This window comes from Paroedura picta, chromosome 1, assembly GCF_049243985.1.
Source record: "Paroedura picta isolate Pp20150507F chromosome 1, Ppicta_v3.0, whole genome shotgun sequence".
Taxonomy (NCBI): domain Eukaryota; kingdom Metazoa; phylum Chordata; class Lepidosauria; order Squamata; family Gekkonidae; genus Paroedura; species Paroedura picta.
In genome coordinates, this window is record NC_135369.1 from 46,778,898 (window position 1) to 46,792,390 (window position 13,493).

A 13,493-nucleotide genomic window follows, 5' to 3' on the forward strand; every position below is an offset into this window, starting at 1 on the left:
TTCCTCCTATCAGCTGATTTCTTACCTAAACCATGGACATAACTAATACATTTGCTGCTAAACTACTGCAAGAACAACAACTGAGAAGAACTTATGAACTATGAAAACCAATGACAACTATTTAGCTAGGTTCGTTGAATGGCCACAAAATCACTGCCACCACCAAAAATATGAAGATGACCAGAACTGTCTAGCTGACGAAAGTCAGTTTAGGAAATAGTGCAAATTAGAAAACTAAATAAACTAGTCTGATGACAAGATAGAAGACAGAGCATAGTAAGACTTGCAAGAGGCTGAGATTTTGCCTTCAATCTTCCTGTGAAAGGCAAACTATGAATGCCATGAATAAACTGATAGTATTGATTTTTGTAAGCAGAAATCCAAAAGTATCCCCCAAAAATGTAACAATTTTCTTTTCTAAGCCATGGTGCAGTACTATGTTATGCTAGGAATAATGCCAACCACAATTACATATATCCAGGGTATAAAAATCAGCTTCAAGTCATGGTGTCAGCATTGTGGCAAACCAAATGCTACATCATGGTTGATGCTGAAAAACAATGGTAGGGGAGGTAGAGAAGGAGGAATTATTTAAGGAGCTTGCAGGGCATGGTTAAAAAATTAGGAAAAGTTACCAGGCCTCTGTCAGGTAACGCTACATATCAAGTGGCAGGTCTGCTCTGCTTTCTGCAGCAGAGCAGAGTCTAAAGCAGGAGTGGCCAAACTGTGGTTCTCCAGATGTCTATGGACTACAGTTACCATGAGCCCCTGACAACAGGCATGAATATCTGGAAAGTCACAGCTTGGCCACCCCTGGCTTAAAGGAACTATTAATAAATTAAATCAAACTCTTCAGGTGACAGAAGAAAGCAAAAGGAAAGCATCAGATGGTTTTTGATACAACAATGTATCTTTTATGAAAATATTTATATATTTGTTTTCACTTGAAAGCATTGGGATCAGATAAGGTTACTAATATATGAATGTTTCTTTTAATGAAAGAGCATGTAAAGGAAACTTGGGCCATCCAACAAAATGATACCGATTCATAGGTGTGGCCCTTCTCATAAAGCCAAATGACATGACTTTTTGGATTATGGTTACAACTAGGGGCAAAGCCCATTGTTTCCAGGAATACAACAGGTGCTAGAGCTTGGCGGTGGGAAGAGGAAGGAGAGGAGTTGTTCTGTCTGTAAGGGCATGGGGTTGAATGTGTGTGTTGTGTGAGAAGTTGTGGTGGTGTGGTGACAAATGAGGGCATGGGTGTGGAGATATGGGTGTCAAGAACCTGTGGTTTGGAATGTTCGTTGAGTGTGGGAAAGGACTGACCTTTGGGAATTATGGCATAGTGGTTACAGATGAGCCATGTCTTCAGATATGTGAAGGGAAAATCAGCAACCAATTCCTCCCAGTTCTGCGTCATTCCCCTTCTTGTGCGAATTAGGCCACAGACACCGAAATGTCCCCCTGCCCTAATACACACGGAGTAGTCACAGTACACAGATGTCCACCCGGCTCTATCTGTCTCCATTTTTTCACTGTTCATAAAATGTTATGTGCCCACATGCTTCTTTCATGGTTGCTTCTTAGAAGAAGAACTGGGGGGTTTTTTTTTGCACCCTGTTGATTACTAACAAAGGAGTCTCAAAGCGGTTTACAAACACCTTTTCCCTTCATCTCCCCACAATAGACAACCTATGAGGGATGTGGGGCTGTCAGAGGTCTGAGAGAACTGGGAATGGGCCACAGAGACCCAGCAGGCCTCAGGTATCTCATAGAATCATAGCGTTGGAAGGGGCCATACAGGCCATCTAGTCCAACCCCCTGCTCAACGCAGGATCAGCCCTAAGCATCCTAAAGCAGTTAGGATCTCAAAGTGGTTTCCAATTGTCTTTCCTTCCTCTCCCCATAGCAGACTACCTGTGATGGAGGTGGGTTAGAGAGCCTCACAAGGAAGCTGGCAACCCTAAGAGGAGGTCTCTCTGTGTACAGCAGTCTTGACCTTAGTAAGATTTTTATACTGTTTTTTATTTGCCAGGCCAAGTTTGAAAAAAGTCATTTTCAGGCTGTAAATATTTATTTAGATCTTCCTGCACTTTCCAGACTCGAAGGACTGATGCTGGTCTGTCTGTCTGCACCCCAGAATACAAACAGTTGCTAGTAAGGGCTGGCCATAGCCCATAGCCCAGGAGGGACACACCTGCACCCCGCCCCCCATTGCAGGCTGCAAACCTCTACCATAGTATCTAGATGGCTGCTCATCTCTGCAGGCAAAAATGGCTCCTTTGAAGGCCAGACTCTGAGGCATTGTATGATTTTGAAGTCCCATCTCCAAACCTCCAAGAATATTTCTAACCCAGGGGTATCCAACCTCCAGGTGGGGCCTGGAGAGCTCCTGGAATTACAGGTCATCTTCAGGGTATAAAGTTCAGCTCCCCAGGCAGAAAGGGCTACTTTGGACAGGGTTGTGGTGGAGAAGAAACATTTAAGGCCTCCCACACAGGTTGTTGTTGAATTGAAAGACTTGAGGCCTACTGCACAGGGTTGTTGTGCAGATTAAACAGGAGACAAAAGAACCTCTGCAACATCATCCAGTTTCATCTGCAGAATAACACTGTGCAGTGACCTCAAACCTGAAGAGAGTTGCAAAGAAGTGTCTAACCGGCTAGAGCAGTATTTTAAGTGAGAAGGGGCTTTTCTGTGGCCTCCCTGTCAGCCAACTGTTTGGCAGAAGGGGATAGTCCCCCCCCTCAAGAGGAAGGCCCTCAGGCTCCCCTGCGTTGCTCTTGGAAAGGCCTCCTTCCCTCAGTCAGGGCCTGTCAGAGGCTCCTTCGCAGCAGGCCTGAAGGGATGGGGAGGGGGAGCACTCTGTAGCCTCCTGCCAGCTCTGTCAGGGTTCTGAGGCAATTTGCACTTGGACTTGACAGTTAGAACAGCCTTGGGGCAAAAAGGGCTGGCGCAGCCTCTGTTCTCATCCCCCTTGGCAGCCCTACTGACCTCCTCTCCCTGCAGTGGTCAGGGGCAGACGGTCAGTGATTTCTCCAGATTGCTGCTGGGTGGGCGGGTCCTGTCATAACTTTGGGCCCAATGATTCGGCCAATATTGTAAGTGGGCATGGCCTGTCAGAGGCAGGGGCCAATCGGGACACGGGAAGCATTTAAAAAATGCACGAAAATAGTGATATAGCTTTGTAAGATGGGTCTAGCCAGTTCTCCCAATTCCTAGCACTCATTTTTTAAAATTGTCTTGCTCTCATGAAGATGTAATGAAAATGGCATATCTCTGTGAGAGAAGAACCCTTTTTTGAAAAATGAAATCTGAGAATTCATTACCCGTGTCAATATCTTAGTGCTTTTTTACCATGCATATTTTGGGAGAGGAAGAGAGAGTAGTTTGACAGCAATGACAGTTCCATCACTGAAAGTGGGCTGGTGGGAAGGAAAAAGGAAATCAACAGAAATATTGCACCTGAGGAAAAAAGGGAAAATCAGGGTAAAAGTTGTCTCCACAGAACTGGAAAAAATGGATGAGAAAGCTAAGAAACAAAAAAGAAGCTAAAACTAAATGTACAAAAATGTGGCCAGAAATCAGGAGATAAGTAGGATGGGGCCAGAATTAACTTTTAAAAAAGAGAAAAAGCCCTGCCTGTCAGAGCCCTGTGGACCAATAGCCTGCAACGTTAATCTGTGTGCAGTGTTGCTCAACATTCTGTTTCTGAGCAACATAGAATCAGAGTTGGAAGGGGCCATACAGGCCATCTAATCTATCCCCCTGTTCAATCCAGGATCAGTCTAAAGCATCCAGGATAGGTATCTGTCCTGCCACTGTTTGAAGACTGTCAGTGAGTTTAAAGACATTACTGTGGATCCTATCTTCTATTGCCAACAGGAACCTTTCCCTGCCCTCCTCCATGTGACTATCATGTCCCCTCTCAATATCCTCTTCTCCAGGCTGAACATTCCCAAGTCCCTCAGCCTTTCCTCATAGGGTTTGGTCCCCAGGTCCTGGATCATTCTTGTTTCTCTCCTCTGAACCCTCTCAATTCTGTCCACATCCTTTTTGGTTATTTGGAGCAGCAAGCACTGTAAATTATGACATGCAAAATGCATGCTATAAACATGGCGTGAGTGCTCACTAGGGCCCATGTTCATTGCACGTCCCATGCGTGCTTCCAAACATGCATTTCTTCCACTTTGCAGTCTTTGCAGCTGCTGTGCATGCAGCCAACCCCTTGACTGCATAAAGTGTGAATAGTGCTTTGTGAAGGCCAGCCTTTAAGTACTTTGTGGAAAAGAAGCGATCCTACAGCCAGCTTCCCTAACTGCAGCTCATTCAGCATGCTCCTGCCAAGACTTAACCAAGCTAGGGAAAAGCTGCCAATTTTTTTAAAAGAAAAAATAAAGAGAGGAAGGGTGAAACAACAAGATAAAGGCCTTAATAAACACAGAGATAGTAAGTGAAATTTTCTCTAGTAGTTCCTTGTTTCTAATAATAAATATTTATCCCTTGATGCATTCTTTGCAGCCGTAACAAAAAAAGACGCTTACACGGGTTCCTTTTTGGGGTGTGGGGTGCAATTATCACTGTGGTTTGGGTTTTGTTTGTTTGGTGATCTGGGGCTTGAAGCAGCGAAGCCAAATGGTCTGCAACAAGGGACTTCCTGTCAGAGGCCAAGCCTTCGCCCTCGCAGTCAAGAGGAAGGGTACCACATACAAAAACCTCCCCCCAAATGATTATCCAGGCTCTATCAGACTGGAGACAAGTAGGACAAACAAACTCAGGAAGTGGCAGGGAGTCTGAAAATGAGAGGAAATCGATGGCAGAGGGAGAAAACTGAAGCGATTGCACTTAGCTGCAACCAAAGTCAACTCTGGGTCACCGTGTGCCAAGCTTTTAAAAAAAGCTCTACTTGTCTTATAATACAAAACTGGCATCCACAGCTGGTGACAGTTGCAGAGACTATTCAGATGTTAACATTCAGAATGATAAGCAGCCCCCCCTCCCCATGAAAAACCTTCTATGGAAGCAGCCAGAGACAAACAGCCAATCTGGTTGCTAAGAAACAGGGGATTTCAGCCAAAATCAAAGCAAGAGCCTCTAGAATCCTTTATTTCAAGCCCCAAAAGAAACTACCTGTAGATGACGCCATGCTGATGGAGGAACATGAGTGCTGATGTGACTTCTGCAGCATAGAAGCGGGAACGAGGCTCATCGAACTTGCGCGAACGTTGAATCTGAAACATCAGGTCTCCTCCATTGACATACTCCATGACGAAAAAGAGGCGGTCCTGAAATTCATTAAAATGATGCCATTTAGCTGATTTCTTTCAGATGGACAAAGGCTCACTGTATGCCTAGGACACATCAGGAAACAAGTATTTGTATACAGAGACAGAAGAAACAAAAACTGCAATTTCGGAACAAGAGGAAGCTAACCAATGAAAGCAAGGGTTTTTATCAGATGAAATCGTGAAAACTTAGAATCATTCAAATAAGCTGGCACATTACTGGCATTGGTGTAGCAGTATTTCCACATTTTAATTTTTCAAGGAAACGGTTCCCAGGAGTATAATCCACCAGGAATTTTTGCATAAGTGTCTTGAAATCACACAAAGGTTCTCTCCATCAAAGCAAGCCATTGATGTGATAATGGTGCCTATAAAAGTTCACAATGGTGCCTATAAAAGACTGTAGAACTGTCCTCATTGGCAGATTTTCCAGGATAGTGACAGTGGTGGCTCAAAGGACTCATACAATTGCTGGGCACGTGGAAGCCTCTTGAAATTCCCCTACCCTTATGAGGAGCATTTCCGTTTATGCAGATGCTATAAGCAGGGACTTGACAGTCAAACTCAGCTACTTTACTCTTTGCCACCATGATCATGGTTGCCTGGCCTGTGCTGTTCTGAGGTGCCACCAAAGCAGTTAGCCAGAGGTTGTGCCACCACTTTTAGTTAAATGGTTAGCCTGTGACACAAGGATGACTTACAGAGCTTCACCTGATCTTGCTTACCCTCCCACCCTCGCCTGTCTTCTTAATGTGTGCAGTTCATCTTTTGTGACCCACCCAATCTATCATCATTGTATATATTTGCTTGCTTTTTGCATGCCTGCTTTCCACTGAACTGTCAGCCCTGACAGGGGCGAAACGGTTACCATGGACAAATTTGTTTCCCTGCCAAGACACCGGTATTTCAGTGGGTTTACACAGCAGTGATATGTAAGCAGTCCTGTTTAGCACAGGGGATGAATAGCATAGCCTGATGGATGAATGATAGATAGCATTAATAGAATTTTATACATCTGCCAGATGCCCTGAAATTCCTCTGTCTCATAACTGGCTAATTGTGACCCACAGCAGTTAATATTTTACTTCATGGATTGGGTAACCCGTTAAATAGGATGCCTTCCTGTTCTAGATCCTCTAGATCCAACTTAACCCCTGACCCCTGTGTGTGAATATTCATCCTCTTTCAGCTACTGTACTCACCTGATCATTAGACCTCTATATTGCTCAAAACCTCAAGTGGTAGCCAAGGGGAGATCCATGGGAGGGCTGTGCCACAAATTACTCAAGAGGCAAACACTGAATGCTCAAAAATAAGGGGACACAGCTAATCACAGGCCCTTGACAAGCATACCTGTGTGATAACACATTTGCTTGTTTCACATTTTAAGGGTTTGCTTAAAACATCTTAGGGCTGATCCATATTTCTCAAGTCCTCATGCCCTTCATGTAGCTGTTGCAGATGCATTTCTGTGGTCTCTGCTCAAAACTCAGCTTATATATCCTTATCCATAGTTCCTCTATATATTTGTGAAACAGCTGGGGGGTGGAACGTGTCCGGCTGTCCAAGTTGGAAAAGGGCCAATCAGGGTGCAGCCAGCAAAGCTGGCAAAGATGGCTGCACCCTGATTGGCCCTGCCCCTGCAGCTCCTGCCCTCCGTCCCTAGACTCTAGCCTTTTTGCTCTCAGATGCCCCACAGTGCCTGGAGCCAGCAGCAGGTAAGGGGAGAGGGCCAACGCAGGCCTCCCACCTGCTGACTGCCTGCTAAGGAACTCTGTCCCAGACCTGCTAACGAGCTTGCCAGCCCCTGCCCACCCCACTTGATCCGGTTGTGAGCTGTGGCCCCAAGACACCTTAAGCTGCCTGGCCGGGGGCCAAGGGAGGGAACCCTTTCAAGGCCCATTCTTAGGAATGGACTTTGAAGCTAGTTTATAATTCCATTTATAGCCCACCACTCCCACACAGTGGCTTGTGGCAAGAAACAACAAGGGCCATTTCGCACGGCTTCAAAATAGCACAATGGTTGCTATTTGGAAACGCTACTAATTTGCCATAACCCACGACGTCGTAGACAATCTGCAACAATCCTGAAACCGACCCGCAAAAAGCGCTTCGTTGTAGCGCTTTCAGGGGAATCCAGAAAAGTGGATTCACCCTCCGGATAGCGATACACTCCTGCAACCAATCTGCAACAGTAGCGCTAAAGACCTGTGCGTTACCATTGTTGCTGGTTCTTCAAAGTCCCTCCCCCTGGCTCTCTCCTCCAAACTTCCGGCGAAGCGATCGCCATTTTTTTTTCTCCGAGCGAGCGGGGATAAACGCACCAGCGAGCCTCTTTCTGTTTAGAGGCTTCCCTGGCTTCAGTCCTTCACCTTTAGTCACTAAGCACAAACCACATAAAAGCCCGTTTGCTGAAATAAAGTCCCTTTATTTTTTACACATAAATTCAGCCGAAAATCGGGCCCGTGAGGGGGGGGGATTTTTTTTTTATCACTCGAGGCAGCGTGCAAACGATCATACAATCAAACGACAGCTCACATTAGGCAGCTGGATGGGTCTCTCCGTAGCAACGAATCTACCTAGATTCGTTGCTATGGGTCGTTTTTTTTAAAAAAAAAACCTTTCTTAAAGGGAAAGGGGCTGTTTGGGATCATGCTAATGGCTGCCCATTGGCTGCTTGACGGCCAGGGGCGGGACGAGCTTGGCAATAGCGCTTCCTTTCTAGCGATTTCTGCCGAGACCGGAAGCCTGTGGGAAACGCTAAAAAACGCAACTGATTCCACTACAAAAGCAGGTATGCATAACGACGAATTCCACTATTTTAAATGGCGATTTTTCATTCCGCAAACAATTTGCAACAAAGATCCCCGTGCGAAAAGGCCCCAATAGTCCACAATAAAATGCCCCTAAAACAAGAAAACTCAATAAAACCTGCCCTTGGTGGTGACAAATAAAACCCTCCCCCAACTCATAGAATCATAGAGTTGGAAGGGGCCATACAGGCCATCTAGTCCAACCCCCTGCTCAACGCAGGATCAGCCCAAAGCATCCTAAAGCATCCAAGAAAAGTGTGTATCCAAACTTTGCTTGAAGACTGCCAGTGAGGGGGAGCTCACCACCCCCTTAGGCAGCCTATTCCACTGCTGAACTACTCTGACTGTGAAAATGTTTTTCCTGATATCTAGCCTATATTGTTGTACTTGTAGTTTAAACCCATTACTGCGCGTCCTTTTCTCTGCTGCCAACGGGAACAGCTTCCTGCCCTCCTCCAAGTGACAACCTTTCAAATACTTAAAGAGGGCTATCATGTCACCTCTCAACCTCCTGAACATTCCCAAGTCCCTCAACCTATCTTCATAGGGCTTGGTCCCTTGGCCCCAGATCATCCTCGTCGCTCTCCTCTGTACCCTTTCCATTTTATCTACGTCCTTCTTGAAGTGAGGCCTCCAGAACTGCACACAGGCCGTAAAGGCCACAGTACCGGGCCGCCGCCAGCCACGCCTTCCTTCCCCCGCCGGCACCAAGAAGGAAGGGAAGAGGCAGGCGCAGCCGCCGGCATGGCGGTGACGTAAACGCACATGCGCGCTGTTGCCGCGCATGCGCGTTAGTGCCCCCTAGTGGCGAAAACGCGCACACGCAGTTGCCGCACATGTGCATTACCGCCACCTGGTGGCAAAAACATGCATGCGCATTTTCGCAGCACCCGGGCTGCAGCACCAATCCAGGATCAAACTCAGATTTCTGGCCAAGGGCAAGATATTAAACTACACCCCAGCCAACACGAGCAGGTGCACATCCTGATCTGTCGCCTTCCAGCCCTCTGTCTTGGAGGTGTTGAGTTTCAGCTGACTGTGCTCCAACGATCCAGCTATGGCTTCCAAACATCTGGCAAATGTAACTGGTGGGGAGACTGGGTGGCCGTCCATCAGGAGATAGAGCAAGGTGTCCTCCAGACCAGCTGGGCCAGAGGGCGCATCAGCATGTTGAACAGTCTGGGGGAGCGAACTGCTCCCTGAGGAACTCCACAAAGGAGCTGATAAGGATTCAACATCTCATCCCCCACATCCACCCTCTGTGTCTGGTTCTCGAAAAAGGAGCACAGCCACTATAAGGTTGCACCCGATTCCCAGCCCCGTTGATGCGGTAGGCTAACAACCTAGGTCGACCACGTCCAATGTAGCCGACCACGAGGATAGCCAAACCATCCCTATCCAGCTGGAGCTGGAGGTCATCCGTCAAAGCAACTAGTATCACCCCCATAGCCAGGGTGGAAGCTGGACTGATATGCATTGAGTGCCAAAGTTTCCTCCAGCAATGCCAGAAGCTGTTCCAAAGCAGCCATTTCAACCACCTTACCCAGAAATGCAAGATGTGAAACTGGGCAGTAATTGGAGAGGTCCTGCGGGTCCAGCAATGGTTTCTTCAGCAGAAGGAAAACCACTGCCTCCTTCTAATGGCCTAGTGGTATAGAAAATGATTGAAACCTCTTGGAACTCCCTGGTATACAGGGAGAGATCAATGGTATCCCCAGAGGGCCTCCTATCCACTGGTCGCTCATCTTACTACAACTCGCTCTACTCAGGGCTACACTACTATCTGATCTGGAAGTGGCCCGACTCCTTATTGGTATGGGATGGAGAGAACATATTCAACCAGTGCTCTCCAAGGTGCATTGGCTCCAAGTTGAAAACCAAATCAGGTTCAAGGTATTAATTCTTGCATTTAAAGCCCTAAATGTTCTGGGACCTTTGTACCTACAGGACTGCCTTCTCCCATATACCTCCTCAAAGGAGCCTCTGCTCCTGCTGGTGATCCTGGCCCCCAGAGAGGTAAGGATGGCTACAAACAGAGCCAGAGCTGTTTTGTTCCAGCTCCGGCCTAGTGGAACAACCTCCCAAGTGAAATCAGGCCCCTGTGGGATCTGAAACAATTTTTCAGGGTCCTTAAAACGGAGTGGTTCTCCCTGATCTATGGTTGAGACCCACAAAACTTCTAAGATACTGGCCTCCCTGCACACACACGGCTGATAGGGTTAGCAGCTCCAGGTTTGGAAATATCTGGAAATTTGGGGGGTGAGCCTGAGGTGGGCAGGGAGCTCACCATGATATAATGGCATAGTCAATTTTCCACACTAGCCATTTTCTCCAGGTGACCTGATTTCTGTAATAGCAGATATGCAACCAACTCCTGCAGGTTGGCAACCATAGCTGGAGTATGCCAGATTAAAAAAAAACATGGACTCCATTTGACTTGATGGGTCACACAGTTATGCAGGCCATTTCTAACAAAAACCCTTTTGCTGAGAGTTCACAGACTCTGTTTTTGGAAGAACAGGTTGGGTTGTAACAGGGAAAAAGAAAAATCATTAAAAAAGCACCTTTAATTACTTCTCAAGACACTCTAGCTTATTTTACATGGACGCTTTTCTTGTTTTAGTTTTACAGATGCCAAAAGAGGATTAGTCTACAAAATGTTTTGTTTGTGATCTTTCATCTTATTTCAGATTATGTAATTAAGCAGTTCCCAGGGCTGCTTGGGGGTTTACAGTGTTCAGAAAAACATGCTTAGATGTTATAGATATGGAGTCCAAAAATAATGATCCACAACCGTAAAGTATAAGCATAACTAATTGTGAAAACAGGCTCCGGGAGTCCAGCACAGATGGTCAAACAGGGTCCAAATGAGCACAGAAAGGGCAGGGGAACAGGATTATGTCTCTTGGCCCAGTTCCCAGTATCCACACCAGAATTTGGGAACAGTAGCCTCCATTTTAGAAAGGCTACAGACCATGTACCCAGAGGCAAGCACGTGGAGGGTAACACATGGAAGAGGCAGTCAAGCACATGAGGAGACATCTCATTCCCCGCATGTTCACTTCCATATTGTCTGGTTATGTGCCCAATGTTGTTAGCCATTTGGGTAATTCTTTATAAGGCTTAAGGGAGTTTTGTATCTCCTTCCTACTACTGGGCCATGTAGCATTGACAACCATTGCCTCTCCTGTACAGAACCCAGTACTTTTTATCCTCACTCTTTATCCTACCCCTGTGAGGAGGTTAGGCTGAGAATATGTGACTGGCCCAAGGTCACCCAGCAGGCTTCCATGACAGAGTGGGGATTTGAATGTGGGTCCTAGTCTGACTGACTCTCATGCTCAGTGGTCCCCAACCACCGGTCCGGGGATTGGTGCCGGTCCGTGGACTGGTGCCGGTCCGTGGACTGGTGCCGGTCCGTGGATCAGTCGGTACCGGGCCGCGGCTCCCCCTTGTCCTCCTCCCTGGCTGCTGCCTTGGGGGCTGCCCTGCCGCTCTGCCGCCGTCTCACCTTTGATGCTCTCCAGTGGCCACCACGGCTGGGGCTCCCCCTCAGTGTAGTACTGTGCAGCTGCTGCTGGTAATAGCCCCTCAGTGGGCGGCAGGAAGTCAGGGGCGCCGGCAGGAAAGCAAGTGGAGCAGGGACTCAGGCAGCGACGTCCCTTGGCAAAAGACTACCCCCTGGGCCTCAGTAAAATTGTCAAGCGTTGTCTGGTCCCCGGTGATAAAAGGGTTGGGGACCACTGCTCATGCTGATAAACATCATTTAATGTCTTACTTGGACTCTGAGCCAAAATAGCTAGACTGAATGACCTAGGGGAATAACATGGCTGCTGACCCTTGCTACAGGTGTTCTAACAGGCCTCGCCTGGTCAGCCATTGCTATGTGTGGCAAAGAGCATTTTGATGACACACCTATCAGTAAATTGTTGTCAGAGATGTGGAGTCCCTCTTTGGGTGTGCTGCCCTTTGTTAGAGATCTCAGGGCCGTGACCTCCTAGGGGCTATTTCTTTTCCTGTGAGAAAGTGCTGACCATGTTGTCGCTTCCAGGAACAGCCGAATGTAAACTTGTGGGGAACAGAATGGGACACTCCTAATGAGGAGGTCTAAAATGATGACCAACAGCTTCCTGCACAAAGGGATAAATATTCGTGCCAGTCAGTTTTGTTTTGATCCGAGACTGTCCGTTAACTGTTCATTGTTTACAGTTGGAAAGATAGCATCAATGGGGAATGAAACTTCATGTAAATTCCAGACAAAAGGTAATGCCTTTGATGCATTGTTTTCAGCCTGAGAAATGTTTATTGCCTATCTTCTTTACAATCGTATATGGGTGTGCGTGTGTGTGTGTCTGTCTGTCTTTTCTCCTGGATTTTGACAAAAACTTAATCCATCTTTTCTTATGTTTGTTTGTTTTTCCACTTATAATTTTATTAGACCTTATTAGGTTGCTGTGTGAGGAACACAGAGAGCAAGAGGGCATGTGTGCCGATTGCTAGCAACATGGAGGGCAATCTCATCCTCTGAGAAGCATTACAGCTGGGCGTTCTGTAGGGCAGCTGTAGACAGCTCAATTAGCTGAAATATTACAAAGCAGAAATAAATCACACAATGTTTTCTCCTTTCAAACCCCAGACGTGTGTCCGTGCTGTGTGTCAGGCAGGCAGCATTGTCACCACCAGCTCTAGACTCGAGGAGTTCCCCTCGTGCACAGTTCAAAGCTTCCAAATCAGGAAAGGCATCATACATACACCCCTCAATAACTAGAACTCACAGTTGATAAGACTTATCAGCATTCTCCAAGTAGCATTTTCCCCTTGTTTTATGTTTCTCACATAAATGGGTGTGAAAGGCCTTTCCTGATTCCAGCAGGTCCTTAAACTAAGTTCACTGTGTCAAAAGATTTTTCCTCCTCTGAGAAACTATTCAAGAAAGTTATATTATTTTTCCAAAGACTTTAATGTATTACAATTGTTTAGAAAATGAAAGCATTTCTGAAACCTTAAGAACAAAAACCCAAGGAGGTCTTGGTCCTCACAGCATCTGCTCCACAATAAGCCCAATGGAATACCTCTGGAGCAAGGGTCTTCAAGCACAGTGTTGTGACCTTTGAACTCAGACCCACATCTCGTACTGCACTCTAGCTGCAGCGCTATCAGCCGCTATTATCATGGGGCCCTCAAGTCAATCCATAAGCATCAGAATGCGAGAGTAGAGATCAGTAATCTGACGGCAAGTAGGAATTGAACAGAAAAATCTTTTTTGCCAGAAAGCAGTCAAGTAGCCATGCGGTAAGGCAGTCAACAGATAAACCAATAAAAGGGAACAGGCAATCTGAAAGTGGCTCATTCTGCACCTAAATCACGTTGCTCAGACTGATGAGGCAGACCT

At 46.6% G+C, this 13,493-nt stretch overlaps 1 protein-coding gene across 1 annotated transcript in view; it reads right to left on the reverse strand.

The window, feature by feature from the left end:
• PRKCE (protein kinase C epsilon) overlaps positions 1-13,493 on the reverse strand; it is a 422,794-nt gene that overhangs the window by 51,444 nt on the left and 357,857 nt on the right. Inside the window, exon 11 of the mRNA XM_077337194.1 lies at positions 5,134-5,288. Within this exon, the coding sequence (XP_077193309.1) occupies positions 5,134-5,288 (155 nt within the window). The remainder of the gene's footprint in view (positions 1-5,133; positions 5,289-13,493) is intronic.